Source organism: Semicossyphus pulcher, unplaced genomic scaffold (genome assembly GCF_022749685.1).
Source record: "Semicossyphus pulcher isolate SPU_LCO1_2020_fin unplaced genomic scaffold, fSemPul1.0.p SCAF_15, whole genome shotgun sequence".
Lineage (NCBI taxonomy): Eukaryota > Metazoa > Chordata > Actinopteri > Labriformes > Labridae > Semicossyphus > Semicossyphus pulcher.
The window spans coordinates 25,579,742-25,603,776 of record NW_027211659.1 but is presented as its reverse complement, the minus strand read 5'-3'; the positions used below and the strand labels follow the sequence as shown (position 1 = coordinate 25,603,776).

General features: G+C 39.1%; 1 protein-coding gene across 9 annotated transcripts in view; it reads left to right on the top strand.

The window, feature by feature from the left end:
• lrrfip1a (leucine rich repeat (in FLII) interacting protein 1a) overlaps positions 1–24,035 on the top strand; it is a 49,069-nt gene that overhangs the window by 7,005 nt on the left and 18,029 nt on the right. For 6 of the 9 annotated variants that reach the window (XR_011308213.1, XR_011308208.1, XR_011308211.1 and 3 more), the window contains exons 2-6: positions 10,380–10,466; positions 17,580–17,597; positions 17,727–17,798; positions 18,854–18,895; positions 20,045–20,095. Coding sequence is in view for 2 of the 9 variants with exons in the window: in XM_069662692.1 (XP_069518793.1) it covers positions 10,380–10,466; positions 17,580–17,597; positions 17,727–17,798; positions 18,854–18,895; positions 20,045–20,095 (270 nt within the window). In the remaining 7 variants the exon portion in view is untranslated. The remainder of the gene's footprint in view (positions 1–10,379; positions 10,467–17,579; positions 17,598–17,726; positions 17,799–18,853; positions 18,896–20,044; positions 20,096–24,035) is intronic. The other 3 variants (XR_011308212.1, XR_011308210.1, XR_011308209.1) reach the window with 2 other exon arrangements.

Sequence of the window (24,035 nt, the reverse complement as noted above, 5' to 3'; positions counted from 1 at the left end):
ACTTCCATTTATCTGTTCCACCCAGACTGTGGCTGCAGCAGACATTTTCCAGTGAACACCCATTGTGCCATTAAGGACCTAAACAAACATTATTGGAACAAACAATTAACTTGTGTATTTCCTGGGGTGTGCATAGAGACACACTGGTGGCTTGACTTCAGTTTGGCTTGTCTGACTCATGTCTCCTTAAAAGGAAGTGGCTCTGTGTGTGTTGACTTCCTCTTGATGACATCATCACTTGCACAGTCTATACAGATTGTTATCACAAACTCCTTCCTGTTTATTCACCATGACTGAGTTTCTTCCAAAGCTGAGGGAGCAGTGGGGGGTGGCGTGAGTGGGAATGGATTGTAGGTGTTATAACTTATCAAATGAGGTGAAATGAGGCTGCTGATGCATTTTAAATTTGGTGGCAAAGCAGATTAAACCTTGAGTGATGGTAGCAACACTTATACAAACTATGAGTAATGGTAAAATGGCATGCTTACTAAAGTTCAAATGTCTTTCAAATTTGCACTTTTTAACCTGCAGTAGTTTAATCTGACACTTGAAAGCAATTCTGGTTTTGGTAGATTATGTATTTTTTCTCTTTTCTACAGTGTTGTATCAACTGTCACAAGGGCTGTACCGACTCTTTTTTTTGTCAGTCAATTCCAAGTCCAGCACAACACTAAACTCCATATCAACCTTCATGAGTGTTTTGCCTGTAAGGTGTATGTTTATCAGATTCTTTGATTCTCACCTCACACACGTTTTGCTTCGGCAACACTGGAACGCTGTGTAAAAACACATACTGGGATGGCTTTACGCCGGCGTGGCTTGGTCCATTGTAAAATGACATAGGGCGGCATGGGAGCGGAGCTTCATTAAGGCACTGTGGCGTAAAAGGCGTTAAAGGCTACAAGAGTCTAAAGGTGGCTGCACACTGCCCAGACAAACACCAACCAACTCCAACTGTCGCCGCACACTGACCCGACAGTTGGTGTTGGTTGGAGTTGATTGGATGGAGTTGTCTGAGTTTGACATGTCCAGTCGGGTTTGGTGGTGTCCTGGAAAGTCTGACTAATTTGCGCCCTTTCCCAACAAACAGCAACATTCTGAGAGTGCGTTCCCTTGACAACTCGCCTGTACTTGCGTGTGGAACATCAGTACGCACAACCTTCGTCCATGTAAAATAAAGCAAAAACTTAAATGAGATAAAGCAGGCATCACAAGTCTGTCCTGTCAGCTAATGTCTGGGCAGTGTGGAGCTGGCAGTTGGTTTTTGGAGCATTCTAAAGACTGCAACCTGCAACTGCCAGCTTTAAAATGTTGAGGTGAGTTGGGCATTGTCCGTACTGTGTGCAGTCACCTTAAGAAGCCAAAGTCAGCAGCAGCTTTGCCCGCAGTCCCCAAAGGCCTGCTGAAGAGCGCTGGAGAGAGAGATTTAATCCTGACACTGCATTAGTGTTATTACTTGTTTTAATTATTAAGTATGTTTATTTTAGAGAGGAGGAGACCTCCTTGGATTAAAACCTTGTGAATAAACAGAACTTAAGGGTCATTTTGAGACTCGTATTGAAGCGTTTACAGCCTGCCATGCTCTTGTTCCTGCTTTGCTCTGTGTGCAATCAATGATGCAGCTAAAAAACAAAAGTGCCGAGCCTTGACTTCGACAACAAACAAGAGAATGTCAATGACTCAGCGTTGATATTGATGTTTTTAATCATTTTCAGGGGGCAGCCCTCATATGGTTTTGACCATGGTTATAAAGTTGAAAGGAGCAGTTGCTTTCACTGCCCCTGCTGGAGAGCACCAGAGTTTTGTATCTCAACTACATGCTACTACACGGAGAAAAGAGTAGTGGTGTGAAAAGCTCTTGTGATTTTGTAATGCTGCAGTGCTCCCTCTGACGAGTCACTGATTTTCCATCCTGTCACAGTCTTCCTTAAGTTGGCCCTGTCAGTGTGCCCACGAGCAACACATGTGACCCTCCCATACTTTGTCACTCTCAGGAAGTGAGGAGTGAACAGTATGTGTTTTAATATGTGCTGCATGAATGTAGCATGAAGAAATAAATCATCCTTTGTGACAATAAACATGTCACAGAAATTCCTCTCTGCAACTGATCTGTTATTCACAGCACTCGCAGAGCTATGTTGGGTAACTTCCTGTGAAGTATTGCTTATTCCCATCATGCTTTAGTAGCAATAAGAGTTGCAACATAAACTATTGCTGCCTGAGGCCCCATGTTCAGGCTACAAGAAGCTTCCTATTACTTCCACAAGGAAAAACAAGGAGGGCCCTGCAGTGTATAATCAATTGGAAACATGTGGGTACAATCACCAAAAATATTATAAAATTATGGTCATGATCTGCAGGTCACAGTCTTGTTGTAGTGACCGACAGCTTCTGGAGAACAACCGTCCAGTTTTATGTTTGTTGATTGAATGGTTGAGGAATTTCGCCTTCCAATAATTCACTTTCTTGGTTGGAAATTATATTAAAGATCTAGGTAAGAGACATTTTGTCGTTTCTTCATGTTTGGATCTCAGGAATATTTTAAAAGTAAAGGGAAAAACAGTTTCCCCAACTCAAATTGCTCTGTCTCCCTGACTTATTTTTAGACATGCTTGTAGCATGTTATTTATTTTATTCCTGTCCTGATGTGGCCTGCACTGTTTGTTGCTAACCAGTTTGTTTGCAAAGCCGAGCGCTCTACAGCTGCTCCGTGTGTTTGTGGTGCAGCCTGAGGTTTAGTTGCATGTCTGTGTTAGCAGAGGCAGGCAGCAGTTTATCTTCGAGTAACCAGCAGTAAAAGTTGTTTCATTGATATGCAAGGTTGTTGTGCTGCATACTGATTTGCATGGATCATTTTAGGGCGAGAAAAGTTATAAAATTGCTGCCGCGATACTATGTAGACCATTTGTCTTCAAATGAATTTAATATGAGAGAAACCAGGAGTTGATGCTCAAATTTTAGGTGCTTTCAAACATATTAAGTAAATTTTGTGAGTCCCGGTGGAGCAATATTGACTTGATGCAGTGCAAAGTCACACAACCGACAGAAAGCATGCTAAATAATCTAATGACTTCCCTCAAATAAACTAATGCAAAATACATATAAAAGATGAGCAAAGACGATTACGTTGCTATGCACAAATATCTGATTTGGAAAAGTTAAGCAAGAAACTATTTATTATGTTTGTCTTTTATATTTATAAGACATTCTAATCCGTTAAAAAAAGACGCTGTCCCCTCCATTGTGTTCTGATTGGCACTGCCTCCCAGAAATACAACAGTATCCAAAGGGCAAACAACAACATGCTTGGTAATGATTTAGCACATACCCACAGCATTTTGAACTCGATTTAGTGATGAGTAGGTGGAAGTAAATCCTACAATGTCTGAGTGTCTTGAATCTTCCTGACAATAAGTTTTTGTCCAAGGTTTTAAGTGTTTACAGTAATGATAGGATTGTGCAATATTTGTTGGATTTTGACGTTTAAAGAAATTAGGTGTTTTGATCCAAAAAGTTTGGGTCTTTCAAAACAGTCTTCATCTTCAGTTGGAGTTTGTTCGGAAAAAAGCTTGTAAATTTACCCTAAGTGGGAATTGTCTTTTCAGACTTGTTTTTCTGTAAGTCTTTCATGCTTAATGCACCACTAAGAGAGTAACTGCACTACAGCGACTGACATGCATATAAACAGACCCGGCTTCCTGTCAAGTGAGCAAATTCCATACAATGATAAAGACCAGGTGAAACGGTAAGAAGTTGGACTTTGGGTTGGGAATGTGTTTTAACTGATTTCCAAAGTCAGGAATGAACTTGAGAGACCTCTTTCCATCAGAAATATTATAAACAAATCTTAAACAAGTTGTTTCAGTATTAATTAATCTCAGTATTAATCTTAAAACGAAGTGTAGAAAACTATTCAAGACTTAAAAACATTAATATTGGTTCTTTGTTTACCACCACTTGTTAATTAGTCATATGTTTAATCACTACTTAAGTCTGATTTAACATTGTTAAAGTATCTACATTGAAATGTAGTTTTTCATAGTGTTTTCATTTAGAATATATTGGGATGACAGCTTCTAATGGCTCGGACACACAGTGTTGATTTAGCCACTTCTGCTCTTTATGAGAAAAAGACATCCGTTCAGTTGACTCATGTCTGTGGCTTCAGCATGCACTGAGCGTTTTAGCAGCCACTCCCTTTAAGGCAGAGTTTGGGAGGTTTATAAGGTTTTCAAGAGGAAACAAGCCTTTTTTCCAGTTAAGTCATTGTGACCTTCAACTGGATAATAATGAGCAAACTGTGTGGGTGAGTCCACTTAATGGTCCCACCTCATTTCGAAGGCAACCAAACCTCTAGTTGGTCAGAAATCTGAGTTATTTCTGTATGCTCTCTTTGTCCAGCCTGTCAGCACTCATGGTCATTAAAATACCCGTCCTGCTTTCGGTTGCTGAAGACTGGCATTCAGGGCGTGGGAACTCAGCTCACTGGAAGCACAGTCAGACCAGGCTGGCATTTAGTTGTGGTGGCACTTGGAGGCACGGTGCCCTTATAGATTATCAGCAGACACAAGGGATCAGGTTGACAGAAGCCAGGCCAATATGTCTGTCCTCCGCAGTCACCTCAGTATGTCGAACACATTATGTAAGACGAAAAGTGCAGTTTGAAACACTGTATGATTGAATTACCTTTCAATATTCTGATGACAGGTGTCCAACAACATTCATAAAAGGATCCCTGCATTTATATTTATTTTAAAAGCCAGAAACAGCTGTTACATTGCTCTCTTAAAACCACCAGACTCCACTAACAAAAACAGTATTTTTACCTTGAAAAACAAGAGTTGTTTGTCTACCGCTGCTTCAATCGATAATCGGTAATTTTGTGTTATTGTGTGTTACACAAATACTGTGTGTGGTCTGAACTAGCCATTTCAAACACCAGAGTAAAAAGTTACAACATACAAACTAAGAGATCAAGGCAGCAGTAGACCAGCGACTTCCATTCTGTGCAAGCAAGGTAAAATCACTCTTTTGTCAATGGAGTTTGGTGGCTTTAAAGAGTGCATTGTTAATGATATTTATTTGATAAAGAAAAAAGGTCCATCTCTGTAGGGATCTTTCTGTGAGCATTTGACCCTAAGGATTAGGTTGCAGCCTTTATAGCCTGTTTTGTGGCGGTGGGCTGAACCATTTGACTTGAGCAATTCCAACACTTTTTTGTATGTTTTTAGACCCCATGTAAATTAGGGCCCGGGTGTTAGAACACATGTATTCCCCTTAAAGGACTAAGGTTGTCAAAAATGTTTGGTACTTAGATACTTTTTCAATAATGTGTTTCAAAACGATACAATCTCTATTGTTTTTCTGTTTGATAGTACCGAAAGGTACTGAAGCTTAGAAAAAAACACATATATGATCATTTTTAACCCAAATCTGCAGCCAGCAAAAGAGAGAACAGCTGTGGTTGAGCAACATAGACAGGAAGTAAAGGAGTGCGAGCGCCTTTCATGTAAATAAAGTAGTGAAAAAGAGAAATTAGACATTCTTTTCTGATTGTTTCACAGCAGTTACGCTCTAAACAACAAACTAACACGCCGTTAGCGTTAACGTTAGCGTCTGTTGCAGACAGACAGAGAGCAGGGGAGCGAAACGGCCCTCTCCTGGTCTCGATGTTTTCATTTAATCCCGATCTGCAGACTGTCGGCTGTGAGCTAAACACCACTGCACAATTATTGACACCCAGAAATGTCCCAAACACAGAAGTAAACAAATACAGATAAAGGGCAGATTCTCTGCAGATACAAAGACAACGTAACACTTCTTATGTTTATGAATGATAATTGAGAGGGTAGGCTATATTTTGATATGGGTCGAAACTATATCAAATAATAATAAACATTATTTTATTTATCCTGGTCATTAAGCCTTTCATTACTGTAAACAGTATGTCAAACGAGCTGGTTTGTGTTTAGTGTACTAGCACGGTGTGCAGGGAAAACTTCAAAACAAGATTACCTAATTTCTGGTACCTTTTTTGTTGCCATGGTATCGAAACAGGTATCGAGTATTGTTGTTTTTTTTTACTAGTATTGTATCGAAGTTTAAAATTCTTGTATTGTGACAACCCTAATAAGGACAAATTAAATGTGAGACCATTTTGCCATCACCTCTAGGCTGATAAAACTGCAAGGCAGGACTAACAGGATAGATCCCACACTGTTACTTAACCCACTTTTTTACAATATGTTTGAAATTAACCTCTCAAACTCATATCTTGTTTCTTTCTTAGCATTTAAACTAATTCAGAGTTTATTTCCAAGTAACACATCTTGTTAGAGCATCCATTTTCCATTCATGAACTAGCTCATTAGTTCTCAGGAGGACAGTCACCTTATTGAAGTAGTGCTGAATTAGAACAGTTTTGATAGAACCCAAGACCATGTAGGTCATTATAAATAGCTGTAAAGGAGGAGAGAAAAAGATGTACGATTCTGCCTTTTGGCCTATTTAGATGCATCTTTCTGACTGGAGGCTGCTGCAACATGTGTGGACACTCACAGTGACTTGGATAAAAGGAAAGGAAGATATTTTTAATGCATGTAAATGTTATTAATTGGGAACTAAATTATCTTTAAAGCAACACAATGTTTGATCCGTCTTTGTCTTGACGTTTCATGCAAGTTGTTTGATAAACCAGGTGGGTGGAGTTTTAAACATCATGGCAAGTTGGGTTGTATCAGATCAGATGTATCAGGGAAGTGATCAACCTTAGACAATGCTGACTAAGTTTAAACACTTTCTTATTGTTACTTCTTTTTGCCAATCCTTTCACATAATATGCAAGACAAACTGCTTAAAATAATTTGATTATTTTATAAATAATAATTAGAAATACTGTTATTGGTTCTTGCAGTTTTTGAAGCCTTACTGTTTTTTATAACAACAGAAGTCTGTAGTCACTTTGATTTTTATATTTACTGTAATTTACACCCCTCGGTTTCATTTTGAACTGAAACTACCAGTATGGATGCTGACAGTTAAGCTAGAACACAACCTCGTTTCAGTCCCCTTTCTGCTGTTGGGTGGGTTTCCTGCATCCGGACATTTCAGAGCGTGTCAATTAAAGTGTCATTTACAGGAAACTCTAATTCAATATGATATATTGTCTGCATGTCCTGGCACTTACTGTATTGTGTGGTGTTACATTGTATGTAGGACTGTAGTACCCACCCTTCTGACAACAACATAAAAACCCACTGTAAAAATATTATTTCCAAACTGATTATGAGCTGATATGTTAATGAGATGTGTTTTCTTTTTTTTTTATTTGAATGAAGTCCATACAAAGTCTTTTATACTTAACACCAAGTACTCACTTGAGCCAAGTGAGAATCAGTGCTCCGTCTTTCTAAGAGCAGAGTCGTCATGTCAGTGGAGCTTTTCAAGAGCTTTATTTACGCTGCTCGAGGCCAAAAGACTGATGACATGTTACTGCTGTCACACTGAAACAAGGGTCATGAAAGATAACATGTTTTAAGAGACGCTGCACAAATAGGCTGCAGTGCAGATGCATCAGCACAGATACAGCCTAAAGAGCTTTCGTGTGTGTGTCACGCCATGGGCACAAATGTAAAGACTCCCAAGGACAATGAGCAATCATTGACTGAGAGGAAATGCCATTCAGTGAGTGAGCCACAAGGAGGACATCAGTCAGTATGGACTATTTCTGGAATATCTCCTTCATCGCTCAGATGGCTGTTTTGAAGAGCTTTTTGTGACTTGCTTGATTCGTTGTTTTATACTGTTTACTAAAGAAAAGAAAGAAAAGTCTTTTGTTAGGAATGTCCTGGAAGCCATTTATACACATTCACTATCAGGAGGGGATAAGTACACGCACACCTTACTGCAGGGTAAAAAGCATATCCACTGATGCAGCAACAAGCCTGCTGTTCTTTCGCCTCCATCACCCATTTCTGCAAGAGAAGAAACTTTAAGAGCAGATTCAGGCAGACGGACATTGTGCAAGTCATCCTGCAAAATTCAGTTGTTTTAAATGTAATCCTGCATCTATAATTTAAAGAGCATTTAAACATATAGGCTAATGTGTAGAGAAAAGGGACTGCTGCACCGACCTCTGTAGGTGTCCATGGCCATTATTGCAAATCAGTGTGGTCAGGTGGGCTGTACTTAAGATCTCATCCCACAGTCATATACAGTATGTGTACAATAAAGTGTTGAACACATAATATAATTACTTTGATTTTAAAGGAGCATTTCGCCCCTGGAAAAAGACACTGTAAGTCAAAGCTGGTGATCTCTGTAATAAATAGAAGCAATAGGCTAACATTTGAAATTGGTGCCATAGCTGTGGAGAAAACAGCTCGTGGTTTTTCAGCCATTCTGCATTTCTACAAAACTACAACTACAAAACATTTTTTTCTACCATAATGGCATTAGCTCCCCATAATAGCATGATAGGACTGAGGTTGAAAATCGGCAAACTGGCCCTTTAACATATATTAAAATAGTTCTGTATTTTTTTTGTCAGTTTGAAGGTATAATTTTGGTGGGAAGTTTTAATGAAAAGTGCAGTACTTTTACATATAATAACAGTATTCCAAAGTCATTAATTGCATTTCACTTGGTTAATAAATAAATGTAAAGTAAACAAAGTAACTTTGTGTTCAGAAAGGACAACAACACAAACATGGGAATTTTTCATATGTTTGTAGCTTGCAGAGAACAGAAAAGTAGCCGCTTAGCTCCGCCTACCCTCTCTGAAAGACCAACCACTGCTGGGTGATGGAAAACGCGTCACTAACTGGGCGCAGCTTGGGATTTTTTCCGCAAAAGTCGCACCAGACACCCAGTCTGTGATACTGCAAATGAAAAGGCTTTCATCAGCCATAGGCTCAATCACCATTGTGTTACCTCATTAGGCGATAGATAATGACTTAACAGACATTAATTTAAATGTAAATCTGACATTATTACTATAAATCAGGATGCTGCGTTCACTTTTTATATACAGTATATGTTTTTACACCTAAAACTGTAACCAGAGATCTGAAGAACATTATCAGTGGGATTTTTAGCACCTGTGTAAACTCTGTTAATTTGGACTCTGGCAGAGGGCATGAAGTCAAACTACTTCACATTTTTTCCCTCGAATTCCAAACAGCAAATACTTGAATTCTGAAGTGAAACTGTCGGAAAGAGGGTTAAATACTTACTTCAAGCTGTTGTACATATTAATTTCTTTCTGGTTTGTTTCCAGCACATTTAGAAGACATACTTTACTATTAATAGAATTAATGCCGATGAGGTTAAATGAGTCATGAGTAAAAGTTCAGAACATAATTTGTGTGAACGTTGTTGCCTTTGAACCAACTCTTTTCTTTGTCTGTTTTCCTGTTACTTTGTCATGGTGACTGACATGGGGGAAATGCATTTGTGTGATGGTAGGAGGGATTACAGTGACCCTGCCTAGAGGCGAACAGACTGCTGCAACCACATCGTGTCACCACAAAGTTAGAGGAAGGAAATGCTTACACACACTGTGTAACGCACACTCATTCAGTACACGCTCTGAGAGAGGTCCTTTTAAGGAAAAGGTCCTGCTCCTGCCTGAGTGCTGAGTGGAGCAAAGGCAATGCCTTCAAATACAGAAATATAAATCCATTACACAGTTTTACACACTGTTGTTGCTGCACGTCTGCATGTGTCTGAAGGTGTTCACAACTTCTGTGTTCTTGTAAATATAGTCCACTACATCTATTCAGGGTTTAAAGGACACTTGATATTCTGTGTTTATAGACACTGGTAATCCAGCTGACATACTGCAGCGTAAACAACATGATCCATGTAGACTGACTATTATTCTTTAGTGTTTAGGTACCCTGGGTTTCACCCTAAGTTTTAAAAGCATTACTTTGGTACAATTTATCCCTTAAAACAATAGAAATGGTGTACTAGTGCCTACATTGGTATTTCTGCTTATGCCATTTTCAAGAGTATTCCTAGTAAGCTAGAAGTTTATGTGAGTCCAAAGTAGTATTTTAATTGTGTCATCATTGTAAAAATACAGAATTTAGGAATGTTTTTACATCAGATTTTGCTGAATAAACACCAAAAAAACATGTTGATCCAAAACATTTCTGGGCCAACAACCATCGACAAGCAACTTTAAATATAGGGTCCATTATTCTTCAGGATGAGTCTTTTAAGAACAACTTCAAGGAACTGGACCTATGTTCACATGCATGTTCTATATCTGTAAAGGTGAGTCATTAGCCAGGCTAAATAGGTGTCTCTCTCACTTCTCTATTTTTCTGTTCCCTCTCCCTGTGTTTCTATTCTGCTATTTATCTGCTTCTCAGGCTGAAGCCAGGCTGGCAGCAAAGAGGGCAGCCCGTGCAGAGGCCAGAGAGATCCGGATGAAGGAGCTGGAGAGACAACAGAAAGAGGTACAGTATGAGTCAAAATACACACTGTCCTATTTACACTGTGATATAAAAGGGAACCTCAGGGCTAACTGTGGAGGGCAGTGCTGCTCGGTGTATGGCCAAGTGGTGTGTGACCAAACCTAAACATCTTGGCACTGGGCGGGCTATTGTATGCGTCATGGCATATGACAAGAGGATTTCAGCGGCCTTGTTAGTAGTTTGTAGCCGAAACACTTCCTGTCAACATTGGTTTACGCTCATAAGCCTGGACTCTTAAATCCTCTGGGGTCAGAGGTCAGATGTGTAAACAGGATGCTGAAACTGCAGAACGGAGCAGCACTGGTGTGATACTTCAGTATAATTGTTAATAGATTTATAAACATAAGTCACATCCCATGTAAACATTTGCCTTGAAAAATTCAATTGAAACTGAATAAAGATGCTGCTGCTAGTGTCTTGATTAAAGTGGACTTTATTAAATTAATGTTTCCAAGTGTTCAACATATTATCATAAATAAGACACTAACAGAAGTAGCTAATGTGTTGTTTTATCTCGGTCATAAGATTTCATTGGTTAAGGAAGCATTAAACGAGTAAAAATGGGGCTCAGTGACCAGTAAACATGGACCATTTTTTACAGTGCAGCGACCCACTGTGAGGGTTGGCACGCAAGAAGCCAAATCAATGAGACCAAAGTCCTCAAAGAGGATCACTAATGACTCTATCAGAAGGGCTTGAACATTTTGCAGTTAATCTCAGGCCAAACAGAAAAAAACTTCAAAGACTTTAAATGAAAACGTTTCAAGTCACCCATTTAAGTGGAACAGGCTCTGGAGATTACAAACTTAAGTAAGGCACACAGTCACACCTGCTTTTGTAACCAGGTCTTCTAAAACAAAATACAACAGTTACATTCTTTTGTCTGTTATACACATTTGGAAGTGTGTTATGATTTTTGTTTATTATCCTTTTTGGATAACTACAAAATATAATAGTAAAGCAGCCTCTGACTGGGTGGATCCCTGCAGAATTGACCAGTAAAGGGCCTGCTGTTAAAAACAAATCAGCGTTATTGCAATGTGGTATTTTTTAAAATGTTAATTTAAGAGGTACAAAATATTGAGTCCCTTTTTACCAATATTTTGTACATATTTATGTAGTTCCACGCTAGATTCCTGTCTAGATAAAATACAAAGACCAAAAAGATCCTAAAACTCTGCGTCCAGCTCCGTCAGTGCCAGCGTCAGCGTCAGCTCCACCTCTGCAATCTGATTTGTGTTGAAACAGGTGCAGAGCTGAACCATCTGTGTGTGTTTGGACTGCAGGTCAGTGGTGTGTTCCTGGAGTTTTTCCTTCTCTTGTTGAGCAACACTGATCAGACCCATGGGGAGTCTTGCTTTTCCCAGCTCCCTATTCTTAGCAGGGAGTAATCCCAGACACACAAACAGACTTCCGCCTCTCACCTGTCCAAGGCAAACTTATTAAGGTTGTCTGATTTCGGTGTCCAGAGAGGATTTGGACGTTAAGACCCCTCAAACTCTAATTACATGTAACCCCGGCGGCCTCCGACGTAAATCTCCTTGAACTTTCCCAAGTCAGCCTTTCTTGTTACCTTAAGATACTTGTTGTTGTTTTGGTCGTAGGAGAAGGGTGTTGTCTGTCCTTGGTCCTCAAAATGGATTAACACAACATATAAAAATGAAAGACTATTAATTGAGTGATGTTTTCACTTATGATTTTGGCCTGAAATTATTATAGAACAAGATAATTGAGAGAATAAATTCCATTTTCCAATGATGCTCTTGTTTTGTCTCTATAAATCCAGTGCATCCCTTTTCCTTAAAGCAGTAGGTTTTTGCACTTGGATTCAGCAGACAACAAACAAACAACACTGTTAAGACAGCACGCAAAAATATAAACAGACCAGACAGTGTTTTCTTATTAGGGAGCTCCATAACATCCAATTGTAAGTTCCGGTGTGGCAGAGCACAAAAACACTTTGAGTATTTTAACTTTTGAGGTCATCTATCCCAAACTATGAAGTATTTGTTGCATGTGATTAAAGCAAACCGTTTCCCAGTTAAACTGGGATAATCAGCATCCGAGAAGCACTCAGTCATTTAGCAACTAAAACACAGGAGGTGATCAACAATCTACATGTACACACATTCAAATACACAGGTCATACACACTGGATTAATGGTCATTGTTAAGCTGAGTCTGTTCAGAGGTTAAGTGTGTGTAGGTGTGTGTACAGTGTGTGTGTGTTGTGCACGCTAGTGTGTGTCCCATAAACCCTTTAGCCGAGTTCTAAAGTAGCTTAGCAGGTCGCTCCTTGCCCAAGCCTACAGTGGAGCAGTTGTTGCCTTGTTGTTGACTTGAACTATGGCTCGCTGCACTCACAACTACCTGTGGGACCTTTGGCTGTTTCCTCACACACTCAAGGCCGGACTTAATGGTGGATTATTGGCTGTATAGCAACAAACAAGTACCGAGTGGTTGCCCCTTTTGTTCTGAGCTCAAATCTCAGTGCTCCGTCCCGCCGTGATCCTGCCTACATGACTGGCCGTGGTCTTACCTGCTGACTGCCGGAGGATGAAACCTTTCCTGGTACCCTGAGGGCAGCAGGACGGCTGGGCGTCGGCTGGCTGGGAGGGGGCTGAGGGCTGCCCTCTCTGGGCGCCCAGGAACCCCTCCGATCAAAAGGGGTAGCTTGGTGAGTCGAATAGAAGGGGTGCATAAATGTAAGCTGATTGTGTAACTCATTCGAAGAATAAGCTTATGACGATGTCCGGCTCTTTTGCTAATTGGTTGTCCAGACATGTAATGAGAGATAAGTAAGCAGACCAGATGCAGTTATTAACCTGTTTCATACCATAGATTCATGATTTCCGGGCCTCATCTTAATGACCTTCTTTTCCTTGATCTAATGTTGTGGATAGCGGCTGCTCATGTAGCACATGTAGCACAGGTAGATGAAAAGAACTTCCTATGGGTTGTTCATGTTAATTTAGGCACACAGTTTGTTTCTCTCTGGCTCTAATAATTAATAATGGAACAACAGAGATATTTTACAATATTGTATGTAGAAATAATGTGAAGTTGGTGCAGTCCATTAGGGGTGGGATAATATATTGATACGGCAATATATCGTCTTGTGCAATACAATTATTGATATGCTGGCGCCAAATATCGATGCTTTAATTTACAAATATCTGGCGCTCTTAACAGATCTCCCTGCGATTTTGACTCACCGTGTCACTACTTCATGACTCCTCACGGTGGCGCTTATGACATGAATGATGTGAATGATGTGAACGGAAATTAATTGGCAGAAGAAGCTAATCCGATATCTTGATTTATTGTTATACGATTGTCTTGCACTACATCAATTATCACAGACTTGCTATATCATGATATTATCGTTATCGTGGGCCACGTATCGCGTATCGTATCGTGAGTTACCCTGCGATTCCCACCCCTACAGTGCTTTGTACTAGTCTTGCTCGCTACTGAAGCCCTCTTGTTAGTTTCTCCATTATTGATCTGTGTTGTTGTTATCTTCTAAAAGTGTTCAGACAGCAAAAACTGTAAGACAACAACTGGCTAAAATTGGCAGGTGGGTTGCAAATGTCACCTCTATTTTACCAGTTAGTTACCCTCATTGACCTTAAGGTTGCGCTGTAATGATAAAGCTTGTTCTTCACAATTTAACTTGACACTGACTCAGTTTACAGTCATCATTTTAGTTTCTCACATCATTTCTATCTGATCCTCAGCTCTAAAAATGTTGCATCATTTGTCAATTTCTCAATTTTCGCAAAACCCTGTTTTCAACATATCATCATAAAACTGGGCAACTATGTAAGCCGATCAAATTCGTAAAAAATCAGTAGTAGTAGTTACAATAGTTACAAATAGTAGTCATGTGAAATGATTCTTTACTGGAGGCCGTAAACTTCGATTTACGTTTGATTAAATGATTTATATACCCCCCCAGAGCATCAGCTGATAAACAGGATTAAATATTTTAAACAAAATTAAGAGTTTTGCTTCTCCTCAAATTAATAAAAACACTAACAATGTGCTTGGACCTTGATCATGCTTGCTTCAGGCGTTTCTAGTTTATAAATATGTCTGACCTCTGCAGCTCAAAGTCACCTGCTTTAAAGTGAGGATATCTCTGTTTTCATGACCAGACAAATTCTCTGTGTCTGCTGTGATTTAAAGCCACCACAGTGAACGTATGACCTCTCATCTCGACCGAACCCATAAATTAAGAGCAGTGGACTGGAGGGGTCGAGTTCATCCAACATTTATTATCTAGGAGAACGTGCTGTTCCTGAAGTGATGCAGCGGACAAAGAGGTCAGCTGGGATTTCATTTCTGAAAGCCAGAATTAAAAAGCAGCCAATCCATATATTGGGCAAGCATACAGGGCAGACAGTGGTAGTAAATCTGGATTAAAGCACTCGACTGATAGGTTGGAAAGTGCAGGAGTAGACGATGGGTGTGTTTTCAGAGTGTGTTGTATTTAATTTAAAGGAGCTGCAGTCAAAGCAGTAGTTTCACATTTGATTAATGGGTATGAAAACAGATAAGACAAAGATTTAATTGAAATAAACCTTCTAAGAGGAGTTTTAACTGGTTATAAAACAGTCTCAATTTAATACCAATGCCTCTCTTTGACATACAAAACAAAACAGGCCATCAGCGAGATGATTTTCTATTTCTATGCAGTTATTTTTAATGCCCGTCATCTGGTCAGATTACGACAAAGAGACTCCCTGCACGCAAAGCAGGAGAGTCTATGTTTACATTTCCCCTGGCAAAGTTTTCCAAATAGTATGTTAGCCAGTTCAAAGGAAGCAGCAGGAGAACACTACACAGGCACATAAAGGACATGATCAGCCATAGAAGAAGAGTTGAGCTTAAATGGACAGTGATAGAGCAAAATCACAAGTCAATCTTCGGTCGGAAACATTCCTGAATGGTCCCTCTTTCTCCTAGCAGGGTATGTAATAAGCTACAGTTATTCATGAAATATGTTCCAAGACATGGCTGTGTGCAGTCATTCGAGATCAAGGTGGATATTTTTGAAAAACTGTTGTAACATTAGTGTTGGCACCAAGCTTCATCTTGTTGTTGGCTTATTGTCATGAAGACATTACATGAACTGCTACCAGTCGACTCAATCTGGTAGTTGTAGGCTAAATTAGGAAGATGAACTGTACTAAAATGATGCTTATAAAATTTACCTTTGCCATACAGGCTAACAGTTATTAATCTTATACCTACAAATAGACGCATGCATATTGATATGCATCTTCCAAACAGCTGTATTCGACAAAGGAAAACTCACCACTTTTGTTCTCTGTGGAAGAAGTTCTTCGAAGCTACTTTAATTTAAATTCAACCAGATAAAGGGCAGAAGTGCAGATGGACATGAAAAGCTGATTGAGGTTATTGTCATATTTCTTTTAAACAATACTGTTGACAGTTGTATCAGTGAAAAAAACAAAGCATGAAAGAAGATTCCAGAGGTTTTAAAGTATTTTTTTAAAAGGTAAACTACTGTAATTGGCTGTAAAGTGTGTACTTCCTCAAGCAGTACACATTTAAGAGGGCAACGCCAACAAGAGACAACTTCCTGGTGACTTACTGACCCGATCCCAATCTCCATCCAAAAACGCCTAAGCACCAAACACCCACAGACTTAATTTAATCTGGCGTGTAGTGCTTGTGCGTGAGTAAATGAGGGCTTAAAATGGCACTAAAAGGAGGACTGGTTTAGATTTATTTTCTACCCAGTTCATAATGGCTTTGTGTACATGCTTTGAATTGTTGAGAAGTCCCTCGTGAAATTCTGCAAATGTAAAAACTCACTGAAACCGCAGATTTTGGCATCAAACATTAGTTTTTTAAGACCAGCCTGGTAATTCTTTGTCCCTACAAGGCAACTCTTGTGTTCTGTGATGTAAAATCACAGTATTTGTTCATGAGTGTTGTGACTTTGCATATCGCGATGTAACATCTTTTTCACCTGGTTTGAGAAAGGATGTTACCTTAACAAAAATGTCTGTCTGTCTAATGTTGTCAGAAACTTAGAAAACAAATCTGAGCCTCTCGGTGCCAAAAACAAGCACTTTAATAGACGTACTTTGATCAAGTAAGCTGCGGCAATCTGTTGGAGAAATACCAAACTTTCATAACAAACATTAAGACCCTTAAATATGAAAAAACAAAAGGGCCTGTGTTTAAAAATACTGGAAATTCCCTTTTAATGGAAATATAATAGAAATATTGGCTCCAGGAAGTTATTAATCACTTTATTCGGATGTGATCTCACAGGCTCCTTTTGTTGATCTGCAGCGCTGACTTCTTGTCTTAAAGATATGAAACAAAAATATAGTAAGACCTCTCATTAGTAACTGAACCATAATCTTATTAGCATACTTAAATAGCATTGGATTTAAAATGATATTAATAGTTACGTTGCGATCTGTGCATGTATATGAAGAACTCCAACATTGTGTTCTTTTGTCATGTGACACCACCAATTATAATATAGTGGCAGAGGTGCTATTTTTATTTCATTTGTACAATTGTACTCGTGCTTAAATATTTCTTTATATGATGCTCAGTTGCAAACTGTGCAGAAGTTGACCATGTTTCATGGCATAAACTTTCCTCCATTTGAGTTCAATGGCTGATTTTTGGTTCCTGGCATCAGGACGTGTCGGGGTTTGTCACAAGACTCAGATCTGTGGTCACATGAACATAGACTTGAATGTGACACTTTAGCACTGGCAAAACACAGCTTTCTGCCAACCTCAAGGAATCATGGGAAAATGCTAGATAACCCTGTCTTGTGGGTCCAGTGATCTCTGTGTTTTCTTGGGTCAGTTGCTATTGGTCCTGCTCTGCAGCGGGGGTACTTCACATTCCTGAGTGGCTCTCATTAGCAGAAACCTGCCTCTGTATTTTTCCTCTGCATGCTGTCTGTCTTCATCATTACCTGCAGCTGACTGCCTTTTTAATAACTTTTTGACATCTTTTTTTTTTTCCTCCTCCTGTTTTCATGTTTGAAATCTTCCAACTTTCTCCTCTACCTCTCACCGTGTTGGTGTGTAGATCTTTCAGGTGCAGAAGGTAGGCCTCCTCTTCCTCACTTCCTCAAACATCTTGTCGTGCTTTACATTGTGCTCAGGAAAAAATAGAAATCTGTTAGCTGTTTTCTAAAATGTTTTATTCTTGCCCTCATTCCCTGTCCCTCCTTAGAAATATTACGGCTTGAACACGAAGTTAGATGACCGATCGGACAGCAAATGGGGAGATATTGAACAATGGATGGTACAGTTTTTTGTGCTGTGACCAAACTAAAAAATACGCCTCTCGTTTACTAAATATGCACGTGTTTCTTTGCCTCTGGATTTTGTTTGTTGGGAAATTGCAGAGTCTGCTTTTGAATTTAACATAATTCCTGTTTAAGCTATTTTAGAAAATAACAGATTATAAGGAATCAAAGCTTGGACATTAATGATAATCCACTTATTCAAAGGAGCAGGGTGCCCGTTTGGCTCTGACTCAGGATGACCATCTGGCCTGTTGGTGTGAGACTGCATGGGATTTACTATGTAGATTTACCACTTTAGTTTAGTAGCAGAGGTTCCAACACAGCAGTGAAGATGCTTGGTGTGTGTGACTTGTTATTTGACTAACCTCAGTGTGTTTTTGTTTATTTCAACTGCCGTAATTAACTCACAGTATGTGTCAGTTGGATGCGACACTGTTTGTGCAACATGGGAGCCTCAGTGTTTTTTGGCCGGATTATTGGTTATGGTTTTAACAGCATGAACTACTTCTGTAAACAAGTGTACACTTCACTGTTGGATTAAAAAAATACATTGATGTGTTTCATGCAGGCGGAGTGTGCAAATGTATTTAAAGGAGTTAAATAGTCGATGCTATATCCTGGTAATAGTTTGCATGCCTGTCTCTTGTTGTTGTATTTTCCACATTTGTCAACATGTGTTTATTTCTACCGAATATCTCACCATGTGATTTTACACAATAGCAGGCAAAGAATGTGCCAGTAGGAAAATATGATTGACTGTGGCCAAAATAAACCCTATTTATCACAGTATTTAGGCCCTTTAGGGCCCATTAGTCGAATTACATTTGGCTGCTAAATACGAAGATTCAACTATAGAGTCAATTCAGTGCTCAGTGTCATATTTGACCCGTTACACACGTTTATAAGATTTACTTTGTTTGTCCTTTATCCTTTTATCAAGTTTAGCTTAGATTAGAACATTTTTGGTTGGAATGAACACATGAAACTACTTCTTCCTTCTTTTCATCCTTCATCTCCTCTCTTCTCCATCTCCTTCCCTCCTCTCATCCAGGAGGACAGTGAGAGATACTCACGTTCTTCACGGATACAAACGGTTTGTAGCGCTCCCTCTCTTCCCTTCTCCTCATGCCTTTCCTCTGTTAACTTGTCCTCCCAACACTGGAAACTGTTAGGCCTAAATGAAATGCATGAAAATGTCAATCCTGGAGGACGTTAATGTTGGTATGGTGTCACCAACATTTAATGTGGTGTCAGATAGATTTAACAGACAGTGTGCAAAAACTAGGTGGGCAAAAAAAGGTGAAACATGTTTCTTGGGACATGCCTTATTAAAAAGAGACAAGATTGTAGTTCTAATACCTATTGTACAACTACTTTATCATTAGCATCTTCATGTTTTCTTTTCATTTCTTTTTTAGTTTGCTGTTACATTAGTGGTCCATTAAACTCAAACACTTCCTCCATGTTTACCTGAGGTCTTGATAACATCAGTCCATTACACATTTCTCCATCATGGAGATCAGTGCATCTTTTTATGAACTTCATTTTATAAACTTAAAACACTGACAGGAAATTCTGAGTTTTTATAGACACTAATGTTTTTTTTACTATGTAGTAAATACTAATGAACTTAACATCACTACCTTTATCAGAAAAGGATAAACAGACAGCTTGGTAAATCATGTTTTTTTGGGAGATTATTTGACCTCTTGGAGACTTTTTGTTGTCCCTAGTAACATTATTCTTTTAACTAATAACTCTGAAACTATAATATATCAAAAAATGTGTTACTATTAATATATACCTATACTATTAAAAGACACAGCAACATCTAGTCTCTAATAGAGGTTGAGCAGAACATTAAAAGGTTTAACAGTTAAAACATTGCAACTAAAAGCCATATATATTAACATTTAAACTGCTGAATACAAGAAAGAGTTCACCATGCTCAATTTACTATCTACAGCTGCATTACTCATATTACAGCTAATTCCACCGTTTACTAAGCCTTTACTATCTACTACTCTTTGCTAGCCATGCTAACAGAATCAAACATCTTTCTATTTGTCTATCTATTTGTTTTTTGTATGATTTCAGTTCAGATAAGGGACACATAGAACAAGCACATCAGATATTTAACAACCTGTTTGCAGGAAACCTCCTACCTGTTGACGTAAATCACACATTGTGAACATTTTTCAGGCCCTAACCATTCATTTCAATGTCTCACTCTCTCACACAGCTCTCTGACGAGGATGAGCGGATGTCAGTGGGAAGCCGGGGCAGTGTCAGGGTCAGTATCAAATGCTTTGAAACTCCAAAGACTCTTTCTTCTGATTCTCAAACCTTTTTGCTTTCTGGTTCACAAAGACAGACCGTGGCCTCCTGAACGTTTGGTTATCTTAGAGGCAGTGTGTCTTTGCTCGGTAGCTTAAAACTGTGCGGTCAGTGTGGGTGGCGTGTGTTGGTGATGATGTTATTGTGTGTTTTGCACAGTCGGATCTCGATGCAGTCGGGGCGTATGGTGGAGGGGTAAGGGTTGATGTTGTTGGATGAGTTTTTAACCCTGCTACTTATGGATCTGTCGTGTGAATGAGTTGTTGGACTAACTGCCGGGTCGAGGTCTGCAAAGCATGAAGTTACATCAGAACCAGTTACATCTGTCTTCATCCTACAAAGCATGTTTTTTAAAGGTTATTATTTTTCTTCGATGAAGATTTATGATACATTTTCTGATTTAGTTGTTCTACAAATCGTGTTCATAAATTTGGATAAACCTGACAAGTTTGATCGGTCATTTCCTAGTTTTTGCTTTTATGAAGGAACATTAAAGACCTTGGAGTCCGTTTGATTTGATTTCTAGAAAAAGAACGCTGTGTAACAGAGCTTTTATGCTCCAATGAAAACACAACACACTATTTTAGGAGCTGTTATTCTTCAAAATGTTAATGCTATTTCTTCTTTGCTATGTAATGTGGAAAACATCTTCATACTAATCATTCTCAGGGACGTACGAGATCCTGGATATTTGGCTCAGTTTGCTGAATCAGATATAACTGCATGGTAATAGACTGTTGCCTTTTAAGTACTTCACCTCTGGTTGGCTGGTGATAAGACTCCATTCAGCATGTATGTGGTGTGATAGCAACACTTATAATGATGTCATTTCCATAGACCATGCATAAGAAGTGATGTAACCCACTGGTTTTTGGACTGATGTTCTAAAGCCTTGAGTTTGGCAATTTGGCCGTCGCCATCTTGGTTTTTTTGGAGCCGAAAGTCATTTCTGGATGAGGAAGTGGATACGTATTGCTACGTCGCTATTCTGGTTGACAGCTCGCAGTGGTAGCGACTTGTGAAAAGCAAAGATGCATGCCCTTCAGTGAACCCTGGTTTATCTTCTATTTTAGTCTAAATGAGACCATGATTTACTAAATAAACAAACTAGTGATTGAAGCCATAAATTCATTAGGAAAATGTTTACTGGGGTAATAAATCAGGTGAGAAGTAGGGTAGTTTTTTCATGGGCTTGCATACACTATCTTTTTTTGCAACAAATAGAGTCGCCTTCTCTGTTTTGAAGGCCCCAGCAGGTGGCCAATAGAAGAGAGCAGGTTTAATGCACTTTAGCATTGGCTTCACTATTGAAACCAAGAGGCTACATTAACTTTGTGTTTTACAGTCAATGGTTGTCGCTGTGTTCTACCATTTTCTCACAGTTTTGCATGTGTGCTGTGCAAACGTGAAATATTGCAGACTTGCTGGTTGTGAGCTGATAAAGATTTGTTCAGATACGTCGTTTTCACCCTCCTCTGCTCTCCCTCTCTGTCACTCTAAGGGCTCGTCCTCAAGCTCAATTAAGAAGTCAAAGAAAAAGAAGAAGCATAAACACAAAGACAAAGATGTATGTAAAAGATTAACATTCACAAGAGGTCTGCAGAGAAATGGCCTCAGTGTTTCTCACTCTTGTTCTTTATCCACAGAGGAACGGCAATGATGATGATTACAGTGTCATTTCCAGCAGGGTTAGTAGCTGAGTGTTGAACTGATTGTACAGGCATTTGGTCTGTTTTAGTGACTGCAACCAAATTTCCATCTAGCCTGTCACTCATATACCTCCTCTTCCTCGTACTGTCAGAGCTCAAGACTCAGTGATGAAAGCAGGGTGTCTCGCTCCTCCAGGCTAGACCTCACGGTGCGTGTTGGACCCCTCTGATCCTTGTTGCTGCTCAGTGATTGACCAGAACAATCTGTAGCTTAACTTTGTGATTGATGAACTGATCCAACTGCATTTTGCTTCTGAAGAACTTATTTTAGAGGCAGCATTTTAGTGTTTTGTTAACTTGCAACTTAAATTGGTTGCACAAAAGTGGCCTGGTTGAAACATATTGATGAACCTTTTATAATCTATAGGTAAGATCTGAATGGAATTCTCTGTGTCATATTTGTGCACTACACTAGTTTGTACAAAAGGTAGTTAATCACCTAAAACGTGGCTATGAATAAAAGCCTGCCTCAGTTAAACGCAGAACAAAAAGACAAACATATGAAATATCATTTATTAAGGAAAATTTGTCAGAGACGTTTTCATTTATCCCTTTAGAGGGAAGAACAGCAGAAGATCCTAGACATAAATATTGTCCAAAGTAACTTAATAAACCACTGAAGGCGTGTGCTACTCAATTGAATTCAACAACTTTATTAGCAATAAAGTTTCAGGAACAATTTTGGCATAGAATCAAAGTACAACATGATCAGATAATAAGATAATCAGATCATGAATAAACTAAATTATGTTGTTAAAATGTTCAAATGATGAAATTCTGTTTCTTGAAAACCTTCTTGTTTAAATTCCCTGAATTATTTCTTCCTCTTTCTCTCATTCCCAAACAAATAGCTAATTATAGGTTTAATATAAAAGCATGTGATGTGTCAGTCAGCTGAACCTCAGTGGTGTGTCACAATGCTGTGTGCTGTCACACAGATGCATTGAGGATGATGTAGTTTTTCTGTTGTTGGTGTTTGACTCTCAGAGCTCCAGACTAAGTGACGACAGCCGGGTGTCTCGTGCCTCCAGATTAGACCTGCAGCCGGTGGGTGGCTCTGCACTGCAGACTGTGTGTTACGAATGGCCTTGGTGTGCACTTTTCTTACTGTTTTGTAAAGTTGTGCTTATTAACAAAATGAGTTGTAATATCAATGGCTGACAATAGTCTGGATCTTTAAAATTGAAATATCTTTTCTTTAAGGCATGTAGTGTGCTGCTAAACCTTTTCTCATTGGACAGTGTTAAACTAACACAGATCGGTGCATGTAATAAGTCTTTTGTGTATTGAATCTTGTTGTTGTGTAGTATACCCAACAATCTTTTCAGTCCCATTAGCATTTTGGCAAACATGCAGAACAAGCATTGTTAATCCTTGTAACGAGCTGCACTCATGATTTCCAGAAATGAATATGTGTGCATCATTGGACTTTACCGTGAAGAGACCCATGACATAGTACAGGTTTTTGGCTAATTATTTGGGAGAATTACTGTATTTATTAACCATAGCCCTATTTTTATTTATTGTACATATTTTAGGGTCTAATTGACTAACAGGTACAAAAAAATTGGAATTCCTCCAGTAGATTTGTGAAATGGGCTGTAATGGGATAACCTAATCCGTGCCGGCAAATCTCCTCGACCAAAGTTCGTCCACTAAAAGAGCTTGATTTACCACTGAGTGGCTCAGATTTGTTATTCAGTGTCTGTCAACAGAACAGTAAGGAACCCTACAGAGATAGACCTTTCTGTTCAGGTAAGATCCTTTTTTTCTATTAAGAAACTTTTTACATTTCTCTCTCCAAAGCAACCAGACTCCATCGACAAAAACAGTAATATCATGTTACAGAACACGGAGGGTTGCAGGGCTTGAGCTGCCTCAACTGGTTAGTTTGTGTGTGTTATTGTGTGACTTTGGTGTTGAATGATTATTTTAGTCCAACACAATAAATGTATAACGCACAATTACACTAAAAAAACTGTTTAAGGCAGATGTGGACAGGTAACTTCTGCAACTTAAACTTTGTGTTATTGTCTGAGGAGTCTGGTTGCTTTGAAGAGAGCAGTGTGATGGCCATAAGGATTATATTACAGCATTCACAGCTAAATTCGTTGCAGCCATGCGAGGAAATCTAATTAACAATTGCAAAACAGTTTTTGTACCTCCAAAATCTCAGAAATGCATTTA